General features: G+C 35.8%; 1 protein-coding gene across 12 annotated transcripts in view; it reads left to right on the top strand.

The window, feature by feature from the left end:
• Positions 1–19124, top strand: part of LOC118926497 (chromodomain-helicase-DNA-binding protein 9) — a 293397-nt gene that overhangs the window by 208295 nt on the left and 65978 nt on the right. For all 12 annotated transcript variants that reach the window (XM_057493237.1, XM_057493239.1, XM_057493238.1 and 9 more), the window contains 3 exons: positions 1386–1496; positions 10769–10965; positions 11406–11605. In XM_057493237.1, coding sequence (XP_057349220.1) covers positions 1386–1496; positions 10769–10965; positions 11406–11605 — 508 coding nt within the window. The remainder of the gene's footprint in view (positions 1–1385; positions 1497–10768; positions 10966–11405; positions 11606–19124) is intronic.

Below are 19124 nucleotides of genomic sequence, written 5' to 3' on the forward strand. Positions count from 1 at the left end.
TATCTGGTAGCAGAATAAAAATGATTATCTACTTTAACATAGAATTTTTTTAAGATAAGCGTGATAAACTTTTCAAAAACCTAATTGTTTTCCTTTAATGACTTTTCATATCCAGTGATTTTTCATGTTATGTGTACTCCCATTCATGTAAAGCAAATGCTTATTTACTGAATTGGTTAAATCTCAAAAGGCCTGTTTCAATGAAACTGTAGTACAAAATAAAAACTAGGAACTTCAGTGAACTTCTCACTATACATGAATATAACCGCAATTCTATTATCACATTTAAAAATAAAATTAATAATAATTCCTTGATACCATCAATTTTCCAGTGTTCAAACTTACATTTATCTTGAGTGTCATGAATGACTTTGTTTCCTTATAAGAGTTTATTATCTTTTTAAATGTGTAATTTTGTGAATTTTAAGATTCCATCAAAATGGATTTTTTAATGAAGATTTGTATTGTTTGATATATCCCAGATAATCAGACATTATCTTAAAGACATTTACCAATTATATTCTCCTTTGAAAATCATTTTATGACCATATTCTTCCATTTTTTTCTTAGAATTAGCATGCATTATTCAGGCCCTTTCCTTTCTTAGAGCATCATGTATCTTTACTGCTTATTCATTTTTATAAAGCACTTTGATTACTTTCTTTAATATGTCATCTATTTTCAGGAACTTAAGTTGTAAATAATAGTTACTTATAGTATTGAACTGTAATATCTAAAGTGTGTTACAAGTAAAAATTTTTTATTTTTATAGTATTTAAGAAAATAAATCACTTATATTTTCTTTTCTTCCTCTGTAATTTCTTACATTTTTACAATGATTATGCAGCATATTTGCTGCAAGAAAAAATTTTCAAAATACAGATAGACAGTGATTGATTTTTCTTTAATTTCTCATATCCTTCATTGCATTTTCTTTATGAGACATACCTATCTAAAAGTGTAATGGAAATAAAATAGTATACCAGAAAATGAACTGTGTAGGGCAAGCAGGATTGAAATTCTTGTTCTAACCTAATTTCTTAATATTCATTTAGTGTCTAGAAACCATATGTCTGTCTTGTATAGTTTCTTGGCCAAAAACATTTGATGCTTAACTTACTGTAAGTTTGACTTAAACAACAGTAATAACTTATTTACTCTTGCTCCTAAAACTCCAGCCTAGGTTGTCATTAAGCCTTTTGCCTTAAACATTTGCTTTGCTATGTTTCAAACCATAGTGTTTGCCATACCCTTTGAATGTACATGCGTATGCTAGATACAGATTCTATCCACAGTATATGTGAGGAGATAATGTTAAAAATACTTTGATGGATTTTTTCCTGTAAGCTTTAAAACATTTTTAAAAACTGCTATATGTATTTCAGGCAAGCTTTGTGGCATCTGGAAACCGGACTGATATTTCCTTAGATGATCCCAACTTCTGGCAGAAATGGGCTAAAAAGGCAGAAATAGATATAGATGCCATAAGTGGCAGAGTAAGTATTTCTTTCCCTTTAAAAAAAAAACCTGTTGGGTTACTTTGGTAATATCATTATAATGTTATAAGGTATTCAACAGTATACTTACGGAAATAAATATTATCCGCATAAATAAATTGATAGAGGATAGAATAATCACATGGAGTCAGGCAATGCTGCAATTTAATACTTCTGGTATCTGTTATGGTAGGTTATAATACAGGGGACATTATTTTGGGTATTACTGTTATTCTTAAAATTATGTTTTTTAATTTTTAAAATGTCTTCAAAGTCATGTGTTATTTTTTTTGCTCTTTGTTTTCTTGCAGTCAGATCCCATTGATGGGATGATCCAGTCAAATACAAGGGACGGGGAAGGGGGAGCAGATAAAAAAGTGTCATATTTAAACCGTCTCTTTTATAACTTCACTTAAAACTAAGGAGGAAAGGGCCAAAAACCTAAAATAGAATTGGTGGAACTGATTAACGTAACTGTTAACTTCATAAGACACCTGACACTAATCATTTTATAAGAATCAGTGTTTGTGAGCCTTACCTGTATTATAAAAATAAAAGATACCAAGCTCCTAGATACATACCTATTCAGAGGTACAATTTTAGTAAATTGAATTACCAAATATATTTGGGAGAGTTCTCAGTTGAAAGAATTGGTTTTTTTGTTTTAGAAAAAATTTGAAAAGTAATTAAATTTCCTGTGATACAGGAATGTTACATCCATGTTATCTAATGCAATAAGTAAAACCAATCACATAGATCCTGATGTGCTGACATAGAAAGAACTCCAAGACAGCTAAAGTTAAAAAACAAAGATACAGAACAATACTTGTAGTATGATCTTAGTGGTTTTTCAGAAGTTATGTATTGGTAATAAATATCCAGACACCACATGTGTATGTATGGATCCCTCCCACTATGAGCCATGTACCATTCTCACATTAGGGCTGATGTGAAGAAGAGAGATCCATAACCCTGGCTCTTATACAGTGTATGAATTCTGGTGAGTAAGACGGAAGTAAACAAATACATAAGACAATTTCAGAGAGTAAGGAAAATAAAACCATAAGATGGTAGAGAATGCAGAGCTGTGGAGATAGCACTAGGTAAAAGTGGTCAAGGGCAGTCCCTCTGAGGCAACATCTGTGCTGAGACTTTAAATGACGAAAAGGGCCAACAGTTTAAAGATATCTGGAAAAAGTTCACAATATCGAGTGAATGACAGTGAACTATTGGTGAAATAAGCTTGGTATATTCCAGAAATAGAAATAACATGGTGGCAGAATGTAGGGAGTTAGAGTGGTGATAGGTAAGATCAGAGACTATAGATGTGGGTCAAATCAAATCAATAGGGCCTTCTCTATTGTCCTAAGAAGTTAAGGATTTTATAAATAAACTTACATAAGCATGTAGTCATTCACTACTTGTGCAATTACATTTTTAATTTATAGTTAATTGAAAAATATTTAAAAATTTTCTGAAACTGGAGTATAATGAAGACAAACTATCATTACTTACTATGTTAAAACATAACAATGTGATACTGTGAAGGAACCATAATTCAAATAGTGTGATAAAGAGCAAAGAACAGAATATACAGGAAAAGATCAGATTATAAGATTTTAATAAAGAAATAGTATTAGTGAAAGAAGGATAATTTAATAATCATGAGTAGGATGAGTTAGCATTGAGGGGAGCATTACACTAATTTACTCTATACCAAGTAAACTCAGATTTGTGATAAAAAAATTATCTTTTTGAAACAACACATGAAGGTATTAAAAAAAACTAGATTTTTATTTTTTCAAATACTTGGTAGGAAAATATAAATTAGAAATCACAAAGGGAATTATATTCAAATATGAGACTAAAACATATGTAATGGAAAAATAAAAAGGCAGACTGGAGAGACTAGCAGAAGTTTATATGAAAGTTAGTATTTTTATCATATAACAATTAATATTAATTGATCAGAAATATGTCAAAATCTCAAAAGATGAGCAAAAGAACAGAATTAGTGTTTTTTTTTTTAATAAAGAGACTGGGACAGGTAAAAGGAACAACTGTCTTTAGGAAGAATGCCAGTTAATAAATGCACAAGGAATGAGAGAGAGAAAATAACAATCAACCATAGTAGCAGACAAGACCCATTGATGAATTCTAAAGTTAATGGGTGAAATTTAAGGAGAAACAAGATTTTTACAGATTATCAAAGTGTATCTTTAAAAATATTAATTACAAAAGGAAAACTAGTAACTTTACAGTGAAAAAACTTAGCATAGAGGGTTAACATCACTAGCAATAAGACAATAACATTATGTACCCCCCCCCCCTTAAATCCAGTGCACTGTGTACATACTGTCATATAGCATGACTTTTATGGTCTGATCCCTGCTTCCGTTGCCACCACTTACCCTCTTCTGCTCTAGGACTGGAACATTTCCTATATGTTTAATTCCATTTCAGGCTCCTTGCTCTTCACCTACAATGGCATCTCTTCCTTGGCTGCCTAGCAAATACTTGTCATCAAGATTTCTCTCTGGTATCACTTTTTGTGAAGCTTTCTCTGATGTTGTTTATACACACCTTGTATCACAGAATATTACATCTTGAATAGCATTTGTTTACATATTAGTCTGTATAAGATTATAGATTCTTAATGAGCTGAAGGACCAACACCCCATAACATAGTGCCTAACTTAGAAAATTTTCCCAATAAATATAAAAAGCACATCAACTTAAGTTTTGAATGAATTAAACTGAATATAATGAGGTTCATCACTTACAACTTCCTTTTTTTATTTATTAAGGTATCATTGATATACAATCTTATAAAGGTTTCACATGAGTAACACTGTGGTTATTACATTCACCCATATAATCAAGTTCTCCCCACATAAGCCATTGCAATCACTGTCCATCAGTGTAGAAGATGCTATAGAGTCACTACTTGTCTTCTCTGTGCTGTAGTGCCTTCCCCGTGACCCCCCTACCTTGTGTGCACTAACCGTAATACCCCTGAATCCCCTTCTCCCTCCCTCTCTTCTTGGAGTCTGTGAGTCAGCTTCTGTTTTGTTCCTTCAGTTTTGCTTTGTTCTTATACTCCACAAATGAGTGAAATCATTTGATACTTGTCTTTCTGCACCTGGCCTATTTCACTGAGCATAATACCCTCTAGTTCCAACGATGTTGTTGCAAATTGTCGGACTTCTTTTCTTCTTGTGGCTGAATAATATTCCATTGTGTATAGGTACCACGTCGTCTTTATCCATTCACCTACTGATGGACCCTTAGGTTGTTTCCATATCTTGGCTCTATTGTAAATAGTGCTGTGATGAACATAGGGTGCATATGTCTTTTTTAATCTGGGATCTTGTTTTCTTTGGGTAAATTCCTAGGAGTGGAATTCCTGGGTCCAATGGTTTATCTATTTTCAGTTTTTTGAGGAACCCCCATTTTACTTTCCAAAATGTTTGAACTAATTTACATTCCCACCAACAGTGTAGGAGGGTTCCCCTTTCTCCACATCTCACCAGCATTTGTTGTCCTTGTGTTTTGAATGTTGGTTATCCTAACTGGTGTGATGTGATATCTCATTGTGGTTTTAATTTGCATTTCCCTGATAATTAGCAACGTAGAGCATCTTTTCATATGCGTGTGGCCCATCTGAATTTCTTCTTTGGACAAGTGTGTTCAGATCCTCTGCCCATTTTTTAATCAAGTTATTTGCGTTTTGGGTGTTGAGGCATATGAATTCTTTATATATTTTGGATGTTAACCCCTTCTTGGATATGTCATTTATTAATATATTCTCCCATACTGTAGGATGCCTTTTTGTTCTGCTGATGGTGTCCTTTGCTGTACAGAAGCTTTTTAGTTTGATGTATTCACATTCGTTCATTTTTGCTTTTGTTTCCCTTACCAAAGGAGATATGTTTGTGAAAAAGGTGCTCACGTTTATGTCCAATAGAGTTTTGCCTATGTTTCTTTCTAAGAGTTTTCTGGTTTCACAACTTACATTCAGGTCTTTTTAATCCATTTTTAGTTTACTTTTGTGTATGAAGTTAGACAATAATCCAGTTTCATGTCTCACATGTAGCTGTCCACTTTTGCCAACACCAGTTGAACAGGCTGTATTTCCCCATTGTATATTGATAGCTCCTTTATCATGTATTAACTGAGCATATGTGCTTGGGTTTATATCTGGACTCTCTATTCTGTTCCATTGATCTATTGGTCTGTTCTTATGCCAGTACCAAATTGTCTTGATAACTGTGGCTTTATAGTAGAGCCCCTCCACCCCTCCACCCCTCCACCCCCAGCTTTATTCTCGCTTTGCAGGATTGCTTTGGCTATTCGGGATCTTTTGTGGCTCCATGTGAATTTTAGAACTATTTGCTCTAGTTTGTTGAAGAATGCTGTTGGAATTTTGATAAGCATTGCATTGAATCTGTAGATTGCTTTAGGCAGGATGGCCATTTTGACAATATTAATTCTTCCTATCCATGACCACAGGATGTATTTCCATTTACTGGTGTCTTCTTTAATTTGTCTCATGAGTGTCTTGTACTTTTAATGATATAGGTCTTTCACTTCCTTGGTTAGGTTTATTCATAGGTATTTTATTCTTTTCGAAGCAGTTGTGGATGGAATTGTTTTCCTGATTTCCCTTTCTGCTAGCTCATCGTTAGTGTATAGGAAAGCAACAGATTTCTGTGTATTAATATTTTATCCTGCAAATTTGCTGAATTCCAATATTAGTTCTAGTAGTTTTGGAGTGGAGTCTTTAGGGTTTTTTATGTACAATATCATGTCATCTGCAGGTAGTGACACTTTGACTTCTTCTTTACCAATCTGGATTCCTTGTATTTCTTTGTTTTGTCTGATTGCCGTGACTAGGACCTCCAGTACTATGTTGAATAACAGTGGGGAGAGTGGGCATCCCTGTCTTGTTCCCGATCTTAGAGGAAAAGCTTTCAGCGTCTTGCTGTTAAGTATGATGTTGGCTGTGGGTTTGTCATATATGGCCTTTATTATGTTGAAGTACTTACCCTCTATATCCATTTTGTTGAGAGTTTTTGTCATGAATGGATGTTGAATTTTGTCGAATGCAGCATCTATTAAGGTGATCGTGTGAATTTTGTTGTCTTTTTGTTGACGTGGTGTATAATGTTGATGGATTTTTCTAATATTGTACCATCCTTGCAGCCCTGGAATAAATCCTACTTGATCATAATGCATGATCCTTTTGATGTATTTTTTAATTCGGTTTGCTAATATTTTGTTGAGTATTTTTGCATCTATGTTCACCATTGGTCTGTAATTTTCATTGTTTGTGGGATCTTTGCCTGGTTTTGGTATTAGGGTAATGCTGGCCTCGTAGAGTTTGGAAGTATTTACTCCTCTTCTACTTTGTGGAAAACTTTAAGAAGGATGGGTATTAGGTCTTCTCTAAATGCTTGATAAAATTCAGTGATGAAGCCATCTGGTCCAGGGCTTTTGTTTGTAGTTAGTGTTTTGATTACCAATTCAATTTCATTACTAGTAATTGGTCTGTTTCTTCCTGGGTCATTCTTGGAAGGTTGTATTTTTCTAGAAAGTTGTCCATTCTTCTAGGTTATCTATCTTGTTAGCATATAATTTTTCATAGTATTCTCTAATTATTCTTTGTATTTCTGTGGTGTCCATAGTGATTTTTCCTTTCTCATTTCTCATTCTGTTTATGTGCATACACTCTTTTTTTTGGTACGTCTATGGGTTTATCTAGTTTGTTTATTTTCTTCAAGAACCAGCTCCTGTTTTCATTGATTCTTTCTATTGGTATTCTTAATTTTATTTCTTTCTGCTCTGATCTATATTATGTCCCTTCTTCTATAGACTTTGGGCCTCATTTGTTCTTTTCTAGCTTCATTAATTGTGAACTTAGACTGTTCATTTGGGATTGTTTTTCTTTCTTGAAGTAAGCGTCTATTGGTATGTACTTTCCTCTTAGAAGTGTCTTCCCTATGTCCCACAGATTTTTGGGTTTTGAGTTTTTGTTTTCATTTGTCTCTATATAGTGCTTAATTTCTGCTTTTATTTGGTCATTGATATATTGATATTTAGGAGCATGTTGTTAAGCCTCTATGTGTTCATGGGCTTTTTTGTTTTCTTTGCATAATTTATTTCCAATTTCATACCTTTATGGTCTGAGAAGCTGGTTGGTACAATTTCACTCCCTCTGAATTTACTGATGCCCTTTTCGTGGCCTAGTATGTGATCCATTCTGGAAAACATCCCTTGTGCACTTGAGAAAAATGTACATCCTGCTGATTTTTGGTGGAGTAATCTGTAGATGTTTGTTAGGTCCATCTGTTCTAATGTGTTGTTCAGTGCCTCGGTTTCCTTTCTTATTTTCTGTCTGGTTGATCAGTCCTTTGGAGTGAGTGGTGTGTTGAAGTCTCCTAAAATGAATGCAATGCATTTTATTTCCCCCTTAATTCTGTTAGGATTTGTATCACATCATTAGGTGCTCCTATGTTGGGTGCATAGATATTTATTATGGTTACATCCTCTTGTTGGACTGACCCCTTTGTCATCATGTAATGTCCTTCTTTGTATGTTACTTTCTCTGTTTTGAAGTCTGTTTTGTCCTGCCTTTTTCTCCCTATTAATTGCATAAAATAACTTTTCTCATCCCTTCTCTTTTAGTCTGTATATGTCTCTGGGTTTGAAGTGAGTTTCTTGTAGGCAGCATACAGATAGGTCTTTTTTTTTTCATCCATTCTGTAACTATGTCTTTTGATGGATGCATTCAGTCCATTTACATTTAAGGTGATTATCAGTAGATATGTATTTATTGCCATTGTAGGCTTTAGATTCTACTCTTTATATATTAGGTATCATATTGTGTACTCTTTGTGTATCCCTTGAGAGACTTTGTGGGTAGTTGATTTAGCCTTAGGAATACTTCCACCTAAAGCAGTCCCTCCAAAATACACTCTAGAGATGGTATGTGGGAGGTAAATTCCCTCAATTTTTGCTTATCTGGAAATTGTTTAATCCCTCCTTCATATTTAAATGATAATCTTTCCAGGAAGAGTATTCTTGGTTCAAGGCCTTTCTGTTTCATTGCATTAAATATATCATGTCACTCCTTTCTGGCCTGTAAGGTTTCTGCTGAGAAGTCTGATGATAGCCTGATGGGTTTTCCTTTGTAGGTGATCTTTTTTCTCTCTCTGGCTGCTTTTAATACTGTGTTCTTGTCTTTGATCTTTGCCATTTTATTTATTAGGTGTCTTGGTGTTGTCCTCCTTGGGTACCTTGTGTTGGAAGTTCTGTGCACTCCCATGGCCTGAGAGTGTTTCCTTCTCCAGATTGGGGAAGTTTTCAGCAATTATTTCCTCAAAGACACTTTCTATCCATTTTTCTCTCTCTTCTTCTTCTGATACCTTATAAATCCGAATATTGTTTCATTTGGATTTGTCACACAGTTCTCTCAATATTCTTTTTTTCCTCTGTGCCTCAGCATCATTGTGTTCCTGTTCTCTAATTTCTATTTAATTTACCTTCTGTACCTCATCTAATCTACTTTTAAATCCCTCCATTGTATGTTTCATTTCAGATACTGTATTTTTCAAAGTTTCTGTCTCTTTCTTAAATTCCTTGAATGTTCTTGAATATTTTCTGTAGCTCTGTGAGCATGTTTATGATTTTTATTTTTAAATCCTTATCAGGAAGTTTGGTGATTTGAGTTTCATTTAGTCCCCTTTCTGATGTTTGAGGGATTTTTGGTTTGTGACAGGTTCTTTTTCCATTTCATATTTGTAATGATTCCTATGTAATAATTAACTTTGTGCTGGCAGTACCCTCTAGTGCCCAGAAACTCTAGTCTGGAGCTGCTCAGCCCCTTGAATGATGGTGCGGGTTACAGGTGCACAGTGCCAGTGCCTCCCAGGAGGAAAGAGTCTTTCCTGCTTCCAGGCCGCAGTGCCTGCCTCCACTGCTAGGACCAGTGGGTTGAGCATTGAGAGGGGCGCCTCTGCATTATAGCCCTGAGTCTGCCAGCAGGGCCGCCCTCTGGCTAGTGTGGCTCAATAGCGTGGGTATCAGGTTTGCAAACCAGTGCTGTCTTCTGGGAAGGAGCCGCAGGCTGCGTATTGCAGTGGAGGGTCTTGGGGCTGCATTGCCAGCCAGGGGGATGGAGTGCCTGAAGCTCCTGAAAGTCCCAAACTGCTGGGCTGAGTGTGTCAGGATCATTTTTTTCACCCTATTATTTCTCCTGAGCAGCAAGCTCTGTGTAACCTTCTTTAGCAGCCCTCTCACTATTGAAAAGTCTTTCAAAGTGCCCACCTTTTCTTTTGTCCCAGAACAGCTAGTTGTGAGTACTTGTTCTCCACAAGTGGCTGGAATTTTTGTCCCTCTTCGTATCCTGCCCATGTTTTCATTCCATCCCCTCTAATCTCCAGAGCAACATGTAATGTGGGTTCATGCTCCCAGAGTACGTCTCCAGAGTTGGGTATTTATCAGTCCTGGGCTTCTACTTCCTCCGTGCTCACGTTTCTTTTCCTCCTGCTGATGACCTGGAGTTGGGAGAGCTTGGATCCTGCTGTATCACAGCATTGCTACTTTATTGTTTTCCATGAGGTCTTCTCTTTCTCCCAGGTATCAGCCGTCTCTTGCAGTCTTCTTTCTGGTCACTCTTTCAGGATTAGTTGTATTTGCTTTATTTTCATGTTATATGTGGTTGCGGGACAAGGGTTCTGCCTCGCTTGTTAGGCCACCCTTCTGTTTAATCTCCTACCTTCTTGTGTATTAGTATAACTTTTGGAAAACATGAAACATGTTTCTAGATCTACAAAATATTTATGTCCTTTGACCAATGTTTCCTTTCCTGGATATTTCCCTTCATTTGAATTTATCTTTAGGATAAACTTAAATCACAAAGACTTATTTTTGCCTAATTTATTTAAAAAATTTTAAATAATCTAAAATTATTAATTAACTAAGAAAATTATGCATAATTTTTTGGTTATTGCAGAACCATACATCTTTCATATTAATAATTACACTGCAAGTAACTTTTATCCTATAACTGTAATGTCATAAAATTACATATATATGGTAATGAAGATTTTAACGTAGTATGAAAAATTTTAAGTTGATGTGGTAGGTTGATGGATTCATGAGTGATTTCTTTTTCTGGCTTTCTGTACTTTGATGTTTGTACAATTTGAAAGGTGACAACATAAAACATTGCAGAAAAACATTCAAGTAATAACTATTAAATTTTACAGAACAGTTTGGTTATTGACACTCCAAGAATTAGAAAGCAAACAAGACCCTTTAGTGCCACAAAAGATGAATTGGCTGAATTATCTGAAGCTGAAAGTGAAGGTGATGAAAAGCCCAAACTCCGGAGACCCTGTGATCGTTCCAATGGCTATGGAAGAACTGAATGCTTTAGAGTCGAGAAAAATCTGCTAGTTTATGGGTAAAACACTATTTTTAATATTTTTTACCAGTAGTCTGATATATAAAGTTATAGAGAGCATATACTATATTGTATATTTGTTATCTTTTAGAATCAATCAAATCTATTTTTAAAGTACCTAAATTTATATATTTAACATATATTTAATAGAACCATGGGATGCCCCTGTTTTAAATTATAAATACATCACTAATGTCACATTCCTTGTTCTCATATTAGCATATCCAATAATGCAAAATGGATAATAGTGCTAATCATTATTGAATAAAATAAACTAGAAGTTACTATACCATGGCTCTGTATTTTACTCATGGGTGAAAATATTAGATGTAAACCCTACTGATGACAAAATGTTTTTTTGGACTTTTCAAAACTTTTATCTGTTAACATTATTCTCTAGAAGTTAGCATTAATGTAAATAAATATATCTCTTCAACCAGATGGGGCCGATGGAGAGAGATTCTGTCTCATGGCCGTTTTAAAAGACAGCTAAATGAGCATGATGTAGAAATAATTTGCCGAGCACTCTTAGCATATTGCCTTATTCATTATCGAGGAGATGAGAAAATTAAAGGCTTCATATGGGATCTCATTACTCCAACTGAGGATGGGCAGACACGAGAGCTACAAAATCATCTAGGTAAGAACATTCTTGTTTTCTTTTTAATTTTATTTTTAGTTATGAAAAGTACTTAACCTAGTACCCTATAAAACGTTCAAGGATTACAGATAATGTTAAAGATCCCTTAACCTTCACTGTCAATTCAAGTTCCAATTTAGGAAATATCAGTGTTAACAGTTTGGTTGGGTTTTACATATTGTCATCAAACAATGTGTCCATTTCTAAGTTGGTGACAAAGAGTAGGTCTTAAAGGTCTTCCCACCTGTATTTGTGTAAATCTATCTCATTTTTAAAATGCCTGCTTAGTAGTTTATAGTATGGATATTCCATAGTTTATTTAGCATCTTCTTAAGTGATGAGCATATAGCATGTTGCCAATTTTAGATAATTGAAAAACAAGTTTCATTGATGATCCTGGTACATTCTTCAACAAATAAATAGTAGGAGAGGAGGACATAAAGAGAGGCCATCTATAAACCAGTGGTTCTCAACAAGACATGATTTTGTGTCCCAGTCCCTCCTCCATCCTGGGTTCTCACAACTATGAGCACATTACTGGCATCTAGTAGGTAGAGGAGAACGATGCAGTGAGCCACCCAAAAAGCAAGAGCTGTGCTTCTCAAAATACCAAGACGGAAAACTCTACTATAACCTACAGGAGATTTAAGAGTCTTCAACCAATTACAGTGCAGGCCTTATTTGGATCCTGATTGAAACAGAAACCCAAGGAAAAATTTTTTATTTTCTTTATTAGATAATTGTATATTGGTTTGCCACATACTAAGGAAGTGTTACTGCATTTCTTGGGGCTGATAGTGGAAGTGTAGTTTGGTGGGTTTTTTGGTTTGTTTTGTTTTAAGAAGGCCTTATTTACTTATTGCTAAAAGATACTTGGATATCTATTAATGAAATGGTTGATATCTTAGATTTACTTCAAAATAATATGGGAAGTTGGGGAGTGAACAGAATATAGATGAAGCAGAGGTGGACATGAGCTTATAATTATTGCAGTTGAATGATGGGACATGGTGAGTCTGTCATGTTATTCCACCTATGTTTGAATATGCTTAACTCCATAATTAAAAAATAGATAGGCATAAACCCTCAAAAGTGGAGAGAATGGGAAAGGTAGTAACAAAATTCTGGAACTTCGAAGCAGATAATCTATCAGTGGTAACTTACTTAACAAACCAAGGAGAGTTAAATCCTAGGTCAGCAGTAAGAAAAGGCAACAACCACCTGATTTGCTTCACAGATTTGTCCAGAAGCTTCAGGAGTTTGTGACATAAGGAAGCCTGAAAGTGGGAGTTAAAGGAAAGGGGCTTTGATGGAAAGTTCTTTAAAACAGGTCAGATCACTAAATACCCTCTTCAGTTCCACGTAGCCAGAATCAAGAATCATGGAAAGTGTTTTGTCTGGAGAGGGTAAAATAGAAGATCTCTGGGTTGCATTGGTAGTTGAGGTATGGCACTACTAAATGGGGATTAAATGAATATATATATATACTTGGCAATACCGTCCTTAAGAAGACTAAGGAATTTCTTTGATGAATCTGACCAGGCCAAATCTTAAGGATAATGATGTAATAAGAAAAAGCCAGCTTACCCTTCAAGGAGTTCAGTCAGTAAGCTCCAACCATTCAGACTACCTGTCAACTTTTTTTTTTGTTTTTTGTTTTGCCATTCTTAAATGAGCAAATGACCAAAGATAACTGACTTCTGAGGGAATTCTCCAACATGAGAGATAGACACTAAAAACAAAACATAAAATGAACTTGAAAGAAACAAGGACTAAAAGGAGAAGAAACTTTTTAAAAACTATTAATACCTTCAGAGATAATTCAAATATACTTGTTATTTTGAAAAAACAAGTGCTATAGAAACATTTAAAGCACAAACAGTTGTAAAGTATAAACATGTAACAAATGAAAATAAGATTAAGTGATGAATCTGAGAAATAAAATGTAGAACATATATGTTATTAGGAAAATTTTTAAATATGCACTGTTTTAGTTTCCATAAGGACAAGGGTGAAGAGGACTTAGTTACAAAACAGTATTGACATAACAACAAATGCAACTTAATTTGAAAGGCATTATTTGGGATAAAAAAGGAATACGACATAAAAAAAAAAAAAGGCCAGTCTACAAAAGAAGACATAAAAAGTATGAATGTGTATGCACTACACAAAATACTCCCAAAGTATAAAGGTAAAAATTACCAAAATTTAAAGGAGGAATGAACAAAATCACATCGAGCTTCTCCTTACTATTGTAATAGAACTCTCACTGGTAGAATAAATCAAGGAAAAGATACGTAACTATTGAAAGGAGGAAACAAAACTGCTTTATTAATAATTGTGAAAAATTATAAGTGAAACAACTTAAACGTGATTTAACATTAATGTGGTAAAACCATACAACAAATTTTAACACAGCAATTAAGATGAATGAATTAGAATCTCATGAATCAGCCATTATAAATCTTTAAAAAGTGAGAGTAACCAGTTACAGAATTACTTGTATTATATAATGCCTGAAAACTTCAGTACTAAATATGTCTACAATATAGAAGTATTAATGTGTATCAAATACAAAAAACAAATTCAAGGAAGTGATTATGCTTGGAAGAAAGGAGCAAATTAGACTCCAGCTATGTATATTTCCTTTAATAAAAATCTAACCAAATGTGGACTGTGTTAAGATTAAGAGTGGAATACTTTTTTCTATTTTTGAAGTATTTTACAACAAAAATGTTAAACAAATAAAACAAATTTAGCTCTCTTAAGCAGGAGCTCACAATGGCTAAACCTGATCCACTTTATTAGTAAAATCCATTTTGAAAATCAAGAGGCCAAAACTTACTATTTTGTAACTAGCAAAGCCAAAAGCAAAGCTGAAGAACAGGTTTTAGCTTTTGGTTTTTACATTTGGAAAAATATGTGTTTCAGAACAGAAAGGAAATCGCAATGATTAATTTGAGACAGAATTGTTGAGTATTTGGAGGAAATTGTGTTAATGTGTGTAAAAATCACATTAACTGACTTCGGCTAAAGATGGTGGCATGAGTAAGGCAGCAGAAATCTCCTCCCAAAACCGTATATATTTTTGAAAATACAACAAATACGACTATTCCTAAACAAGAGACCAGAGGGTACAGTACAATAGCCAGGCTACATCTACGTTTGTGAGAACTCAGCATCTCATGAAGGGGGTAAGATACAAAGCCGCGGCCCAGCAGGACCCAAGCACTCCCCCCACCCTAGCTCTCCAGCGGGAGGAAAGGAGTCAGAGTGGGGAGGGAGTGGAAGCACAGGACTGCTTAATAGCCAGCCCTAGTAATCTGCACTGGGAGGGCAGACACATATTGCATGGTTGCTGGATATTAGAGAAACAGAAGGGTAGAGTCCAAGACAGAGACTGCGAGCCAGTCCCCACAGCCGGCTCCCCTGGCACAAAAGAAAAGCGAGCACTTTTTAAAAGGCTTAAAGGGACGAGGGCTCAAGAGCTGAAGAAAATTGACCCATCACACTCAGCCCAGCAGGCTGGGAATCTTGAGAAACTTCAGGCCCTCTAACCCCTGGGGGGTAAAGAAGCCCCGAAGCACCTCACAGCAATAAGCAGCCTGCCATTCGTTCCCCCTGGTTGGTGCTACCACTAAACCAGCTGATCTGCCACAGCTGCAGAACAGCTGGGAAGTGGCCCTGCCCACAGCAACCACACAGAGTCTCCTCCTAGCATGCAGCTAACCGGGACAGGGAGTGGGAGCCGGAGCAAGGTCCTGAAGGCATGATGGCTCACTGTTCTCGCAGGAGAACACACCCGGTGCATCTGCAACTCTCCACAGTGCTCCAGGCTAGCCCGAGGGTGGCCCCACCCACAGCAGCTCAGGAGATTGTCCCAGAGTCTGCTCCCGGTGTGTGGGTATCCAGCACAGGAAGTGGAGAAGGTTAAGGCGACCAATAAGCAGGAAGGGACTTTGATCTCCCAGCTGACACACACGCAACCTGCCTGTGACCACTTCTATTGTGGTAGAAGAATCTGATCCAGTCAAAAATCACTCAAACAACCCCAGAGAGAGGGCCTGGTGAGATAGATATAACCAGTGTTCCTGAAAAAGAATTCAAAATAAGTCATAACCATGATGATGGACTTGGAGAGAAATATGCAAGAGCTGAGGGATGAAGTCAGGAGGGAAATAATAGAAATGAAACAATCGATAGAATGACTTAAGAGCAGACTGGACAAGGAGCAAGAGACTGTTAATGCAATAGAAATCATAAAATGGGAATACAGACAACCTCAGGCAGAGAGAGATAAAAGGATCTCCAGGAATGTAACAATATTAAGAGAACTGTGTGACCAATCCAAATGGAACAATATTCGCATTATAGGGGTACCAGAAGAAGAAGAGAGAGAAAAAAGGATAGGAAGTGTCTTTGAAGAAATACTTGCTGAAAACTTCCCCAAGCTAGGGAAGGAAATAGTCTCTCAGACCATGGAAGCTAACAGATCTCCTAACACAAAGGACCCACGGAGGTCAACACCAAGACATACAATAATTAAAATGGCAGATATCAAAGACAAGGGGAGAGTATTAAAGGCAGCCAGAGAGAGAAAAAAGATTACCTACAAAGGAAAACCGTTCAGTCTATCATCAGACTTCTCAACATAAACCTTTCAGGCCAGAAGAGAATGGCATGATATATTTAATGCAATGGAACACAAGAGATTTGAACCAAGAATACTGTATTCAGCACAATTATCATTTAAATATGAAGGAGGGATGAAACAATTCCCAGACAAGCAAAAGTGGAGGGAATTTGCCTTAAAGGGACTGCTCTAGATGGAAGCACTCCTAAGACTAAATAGATGTCACCCAGAGAAAATAAAATCACAGCAAAGAAAGCTGACCAACAAAATACTAACTAAAGGCAAAAAATAAAATCAACTATCCACAAAAACAAAGGAAACACAAAAGAGTACAGAATAAAACATCTAACATAAATAATGGAAGAGGAAGAATAAGAAACGAGAGAAATAAAGAATCACCAGACTCTGTTTATAATAGCATAATAAGAGAGATAAGTTAGACGGTTAGATAGGAAAGAGGCTACCTTTGAAGGTTTCCAAACTACGAATCCAAAGCCTGCAATGGCAATAAGTACATATCCATCAATAATCATCCTAAATGTAAATGCACTGAATGCACCAATCAAAAGACAGAGTAATATAATGGATAAAAAAGCAAGATCCATCTATATGCTGCTTATAAGAGACTCACCTCAAACCCAAAGACATGCACAGACTGAAAGTGAAGGGATGGAAAAAGATATGTCATGCAAACAATAGGGAGAAAAAAGCAGGTGTGGCCATACTAGTATCAGACAAAATAGACTTCAAAACAAAGAAATGAGATAAAGAAGGACATTACATAATGATAAAGGGCTCAGTCCAACAAGAGGATATAACCATTGTAAATATATATGCACCCAACACAGGAGCACCGACATATGTGAAACAGATACTAACAGAATTAAAGGGAGAAAGGGAATGCAGTGCATTCATTTTATGAGACTTCAACACACCACTCACTCCAAAGGACTGGTAAACCAGACAGAAAATAAGTAAGGACACAGAGGCACTGAACAACACACTAGAACAGATGGACCTAACAGACATCTACAGAGCTCCACACCCAAAAGCAGCAGGATACACATTCTTCTCAAGTGCACATGGAACATTCTCCAGAATAGACCACATACTAGGCCACAGAAAGAGCCTCAGTAAATTAAAAAAGATTGAAATTCTACCAACCAACTTTTCAGACCACAAAGGTATAAAACTAGAAATAAATTGTATAAATAAAGCAAAAAGGCTTACAAACACATGGAGGCTTAACAACATGCTCCTAAATAATCAATGGATAAACGACCAAATTAAAACAGAGATCAAGCAATATATGGAGACAAATGACAACAACAGCACAAAGCCCCCATATTTGGGGGACTCAGCAAAGCCGTTTCTAAGAGGAAAGTATATAGCAATCCAGGCATATTTAAAGAAGGAAGAAGGATCCCAAATGAATAGTCTGAAGTCACAATTATTGAAACTGGAAAAGGAAGAACAAATGAGGCCCAAACTCGGCAGAAGGAGGGACATAATAAAGATTAGAGAAGAGATAAATAAAATAGAGAAGAATAAAACAATAGAAAAAATCAATGAAACCAAGAACTGGTTGAGAAAAGAAACAAAGTAGATAAGCCTCTAGCCAGAATTAACAGAAAAAGAGAATCTACACACATAAACAAAATCAGAAAAGAGAAAGGAAACATCACAACAGACACCACAGAAATACAAAGAATTATTAGAGAATACTATGAAAACCTATATTCTAAAAAGCTGGAAAACCTCGAAGAAATGGACAACTTCCTAGAAAAATACAACATTCAAAGACTGACCAAAGAAAAACAGAAAATCTTAAGAGACCAATTACCAGAAAAGAAATTGAATCGGTAATCAAAAAACTACCCAAGAGCAAAACACCCGGGCCAGATGGATTCACCGCTGAATTTTATCAGACATATAGACAAGACATAATACCCATTCTCCTTAAAGTTTTCCAAAAAATAGAAGAAGAGGGAATACTTCCAAACTCATTCTATGAAGCCATCATCACCCTAATACCAAAACCAGGTAAAGACACCACAAAAAAAAAGAAAAGTACAGTCCAATATCCCTGATGAACGTAGATGCAAAAATACTCAACAAAATATTAGCAAAGTGAATTCAAAAATACATCAAGAGGATCATACACAATGATCAAGTGGGATTCATCTCAGGGATGCAAGGATGGTACTACATCAGAAAATCCATCAACACCATCCACCACATCAACAAAAAGAGGGACAAAAACCACATGATCATCTCCACAGATGCTGAGAAAGCATTTGACAAAATTCAACATCCATTCATGATAAAAACTCTCAACAAAATGGGTATGGAGGGCAAATACCTCAACATAATAAAGGCCGTATATGACAAACCCACAGCCACCATCATACTTAACAGCGAGATGCTGAAAGTTTTTCCTCTAAGATCTGGAACAAGACAGGGATTCCCACTCTCCCCACAGGTACTCAACATAGTATTGGAGGTCCTATTCACGGCAATCAGACAAAACAAAGAAATACAAGGAATCCAGATTGGTAAAGAAGTCAAACTGTCCGTATTTGCACATGACAGGATATTGTACATAAAAAACCCTAAAGACTCCACTCCAAAAATACTAGAACTAATATGGAAATTTAGAAAGTTGCAGGATACAAAATTAATACACAGAAATATGTTCCTTTCCTATACACTAACCATGAACTAGCAGAAAGGGAAATCAGGAAAACAATTCTATCCACAGTTGCATCGAAAAGAATAAAATACCTAGGAGTAAACCTAACCAAGGATGTGAAAGACCTATACCCCGAAAACTACAAGCACTCCTAAGAGAAATTAAAGAGGACACTAACAAATGGAAATTCATCC

Source organism: Manis pentadactyla, chromosome 15 (genome assembly GCF_030020395.1).
Source record: "Manis pentadactyla isolate mManPen7 chromosome 15, mManPen7.hap1, whole genome shotgun sequence".
Taxonomy (NCBI): Eukaryota; Metazoa; Chordata; class Mammalia; order Pholidota; family Manidae; genus Manis; species Manis pentadactyla.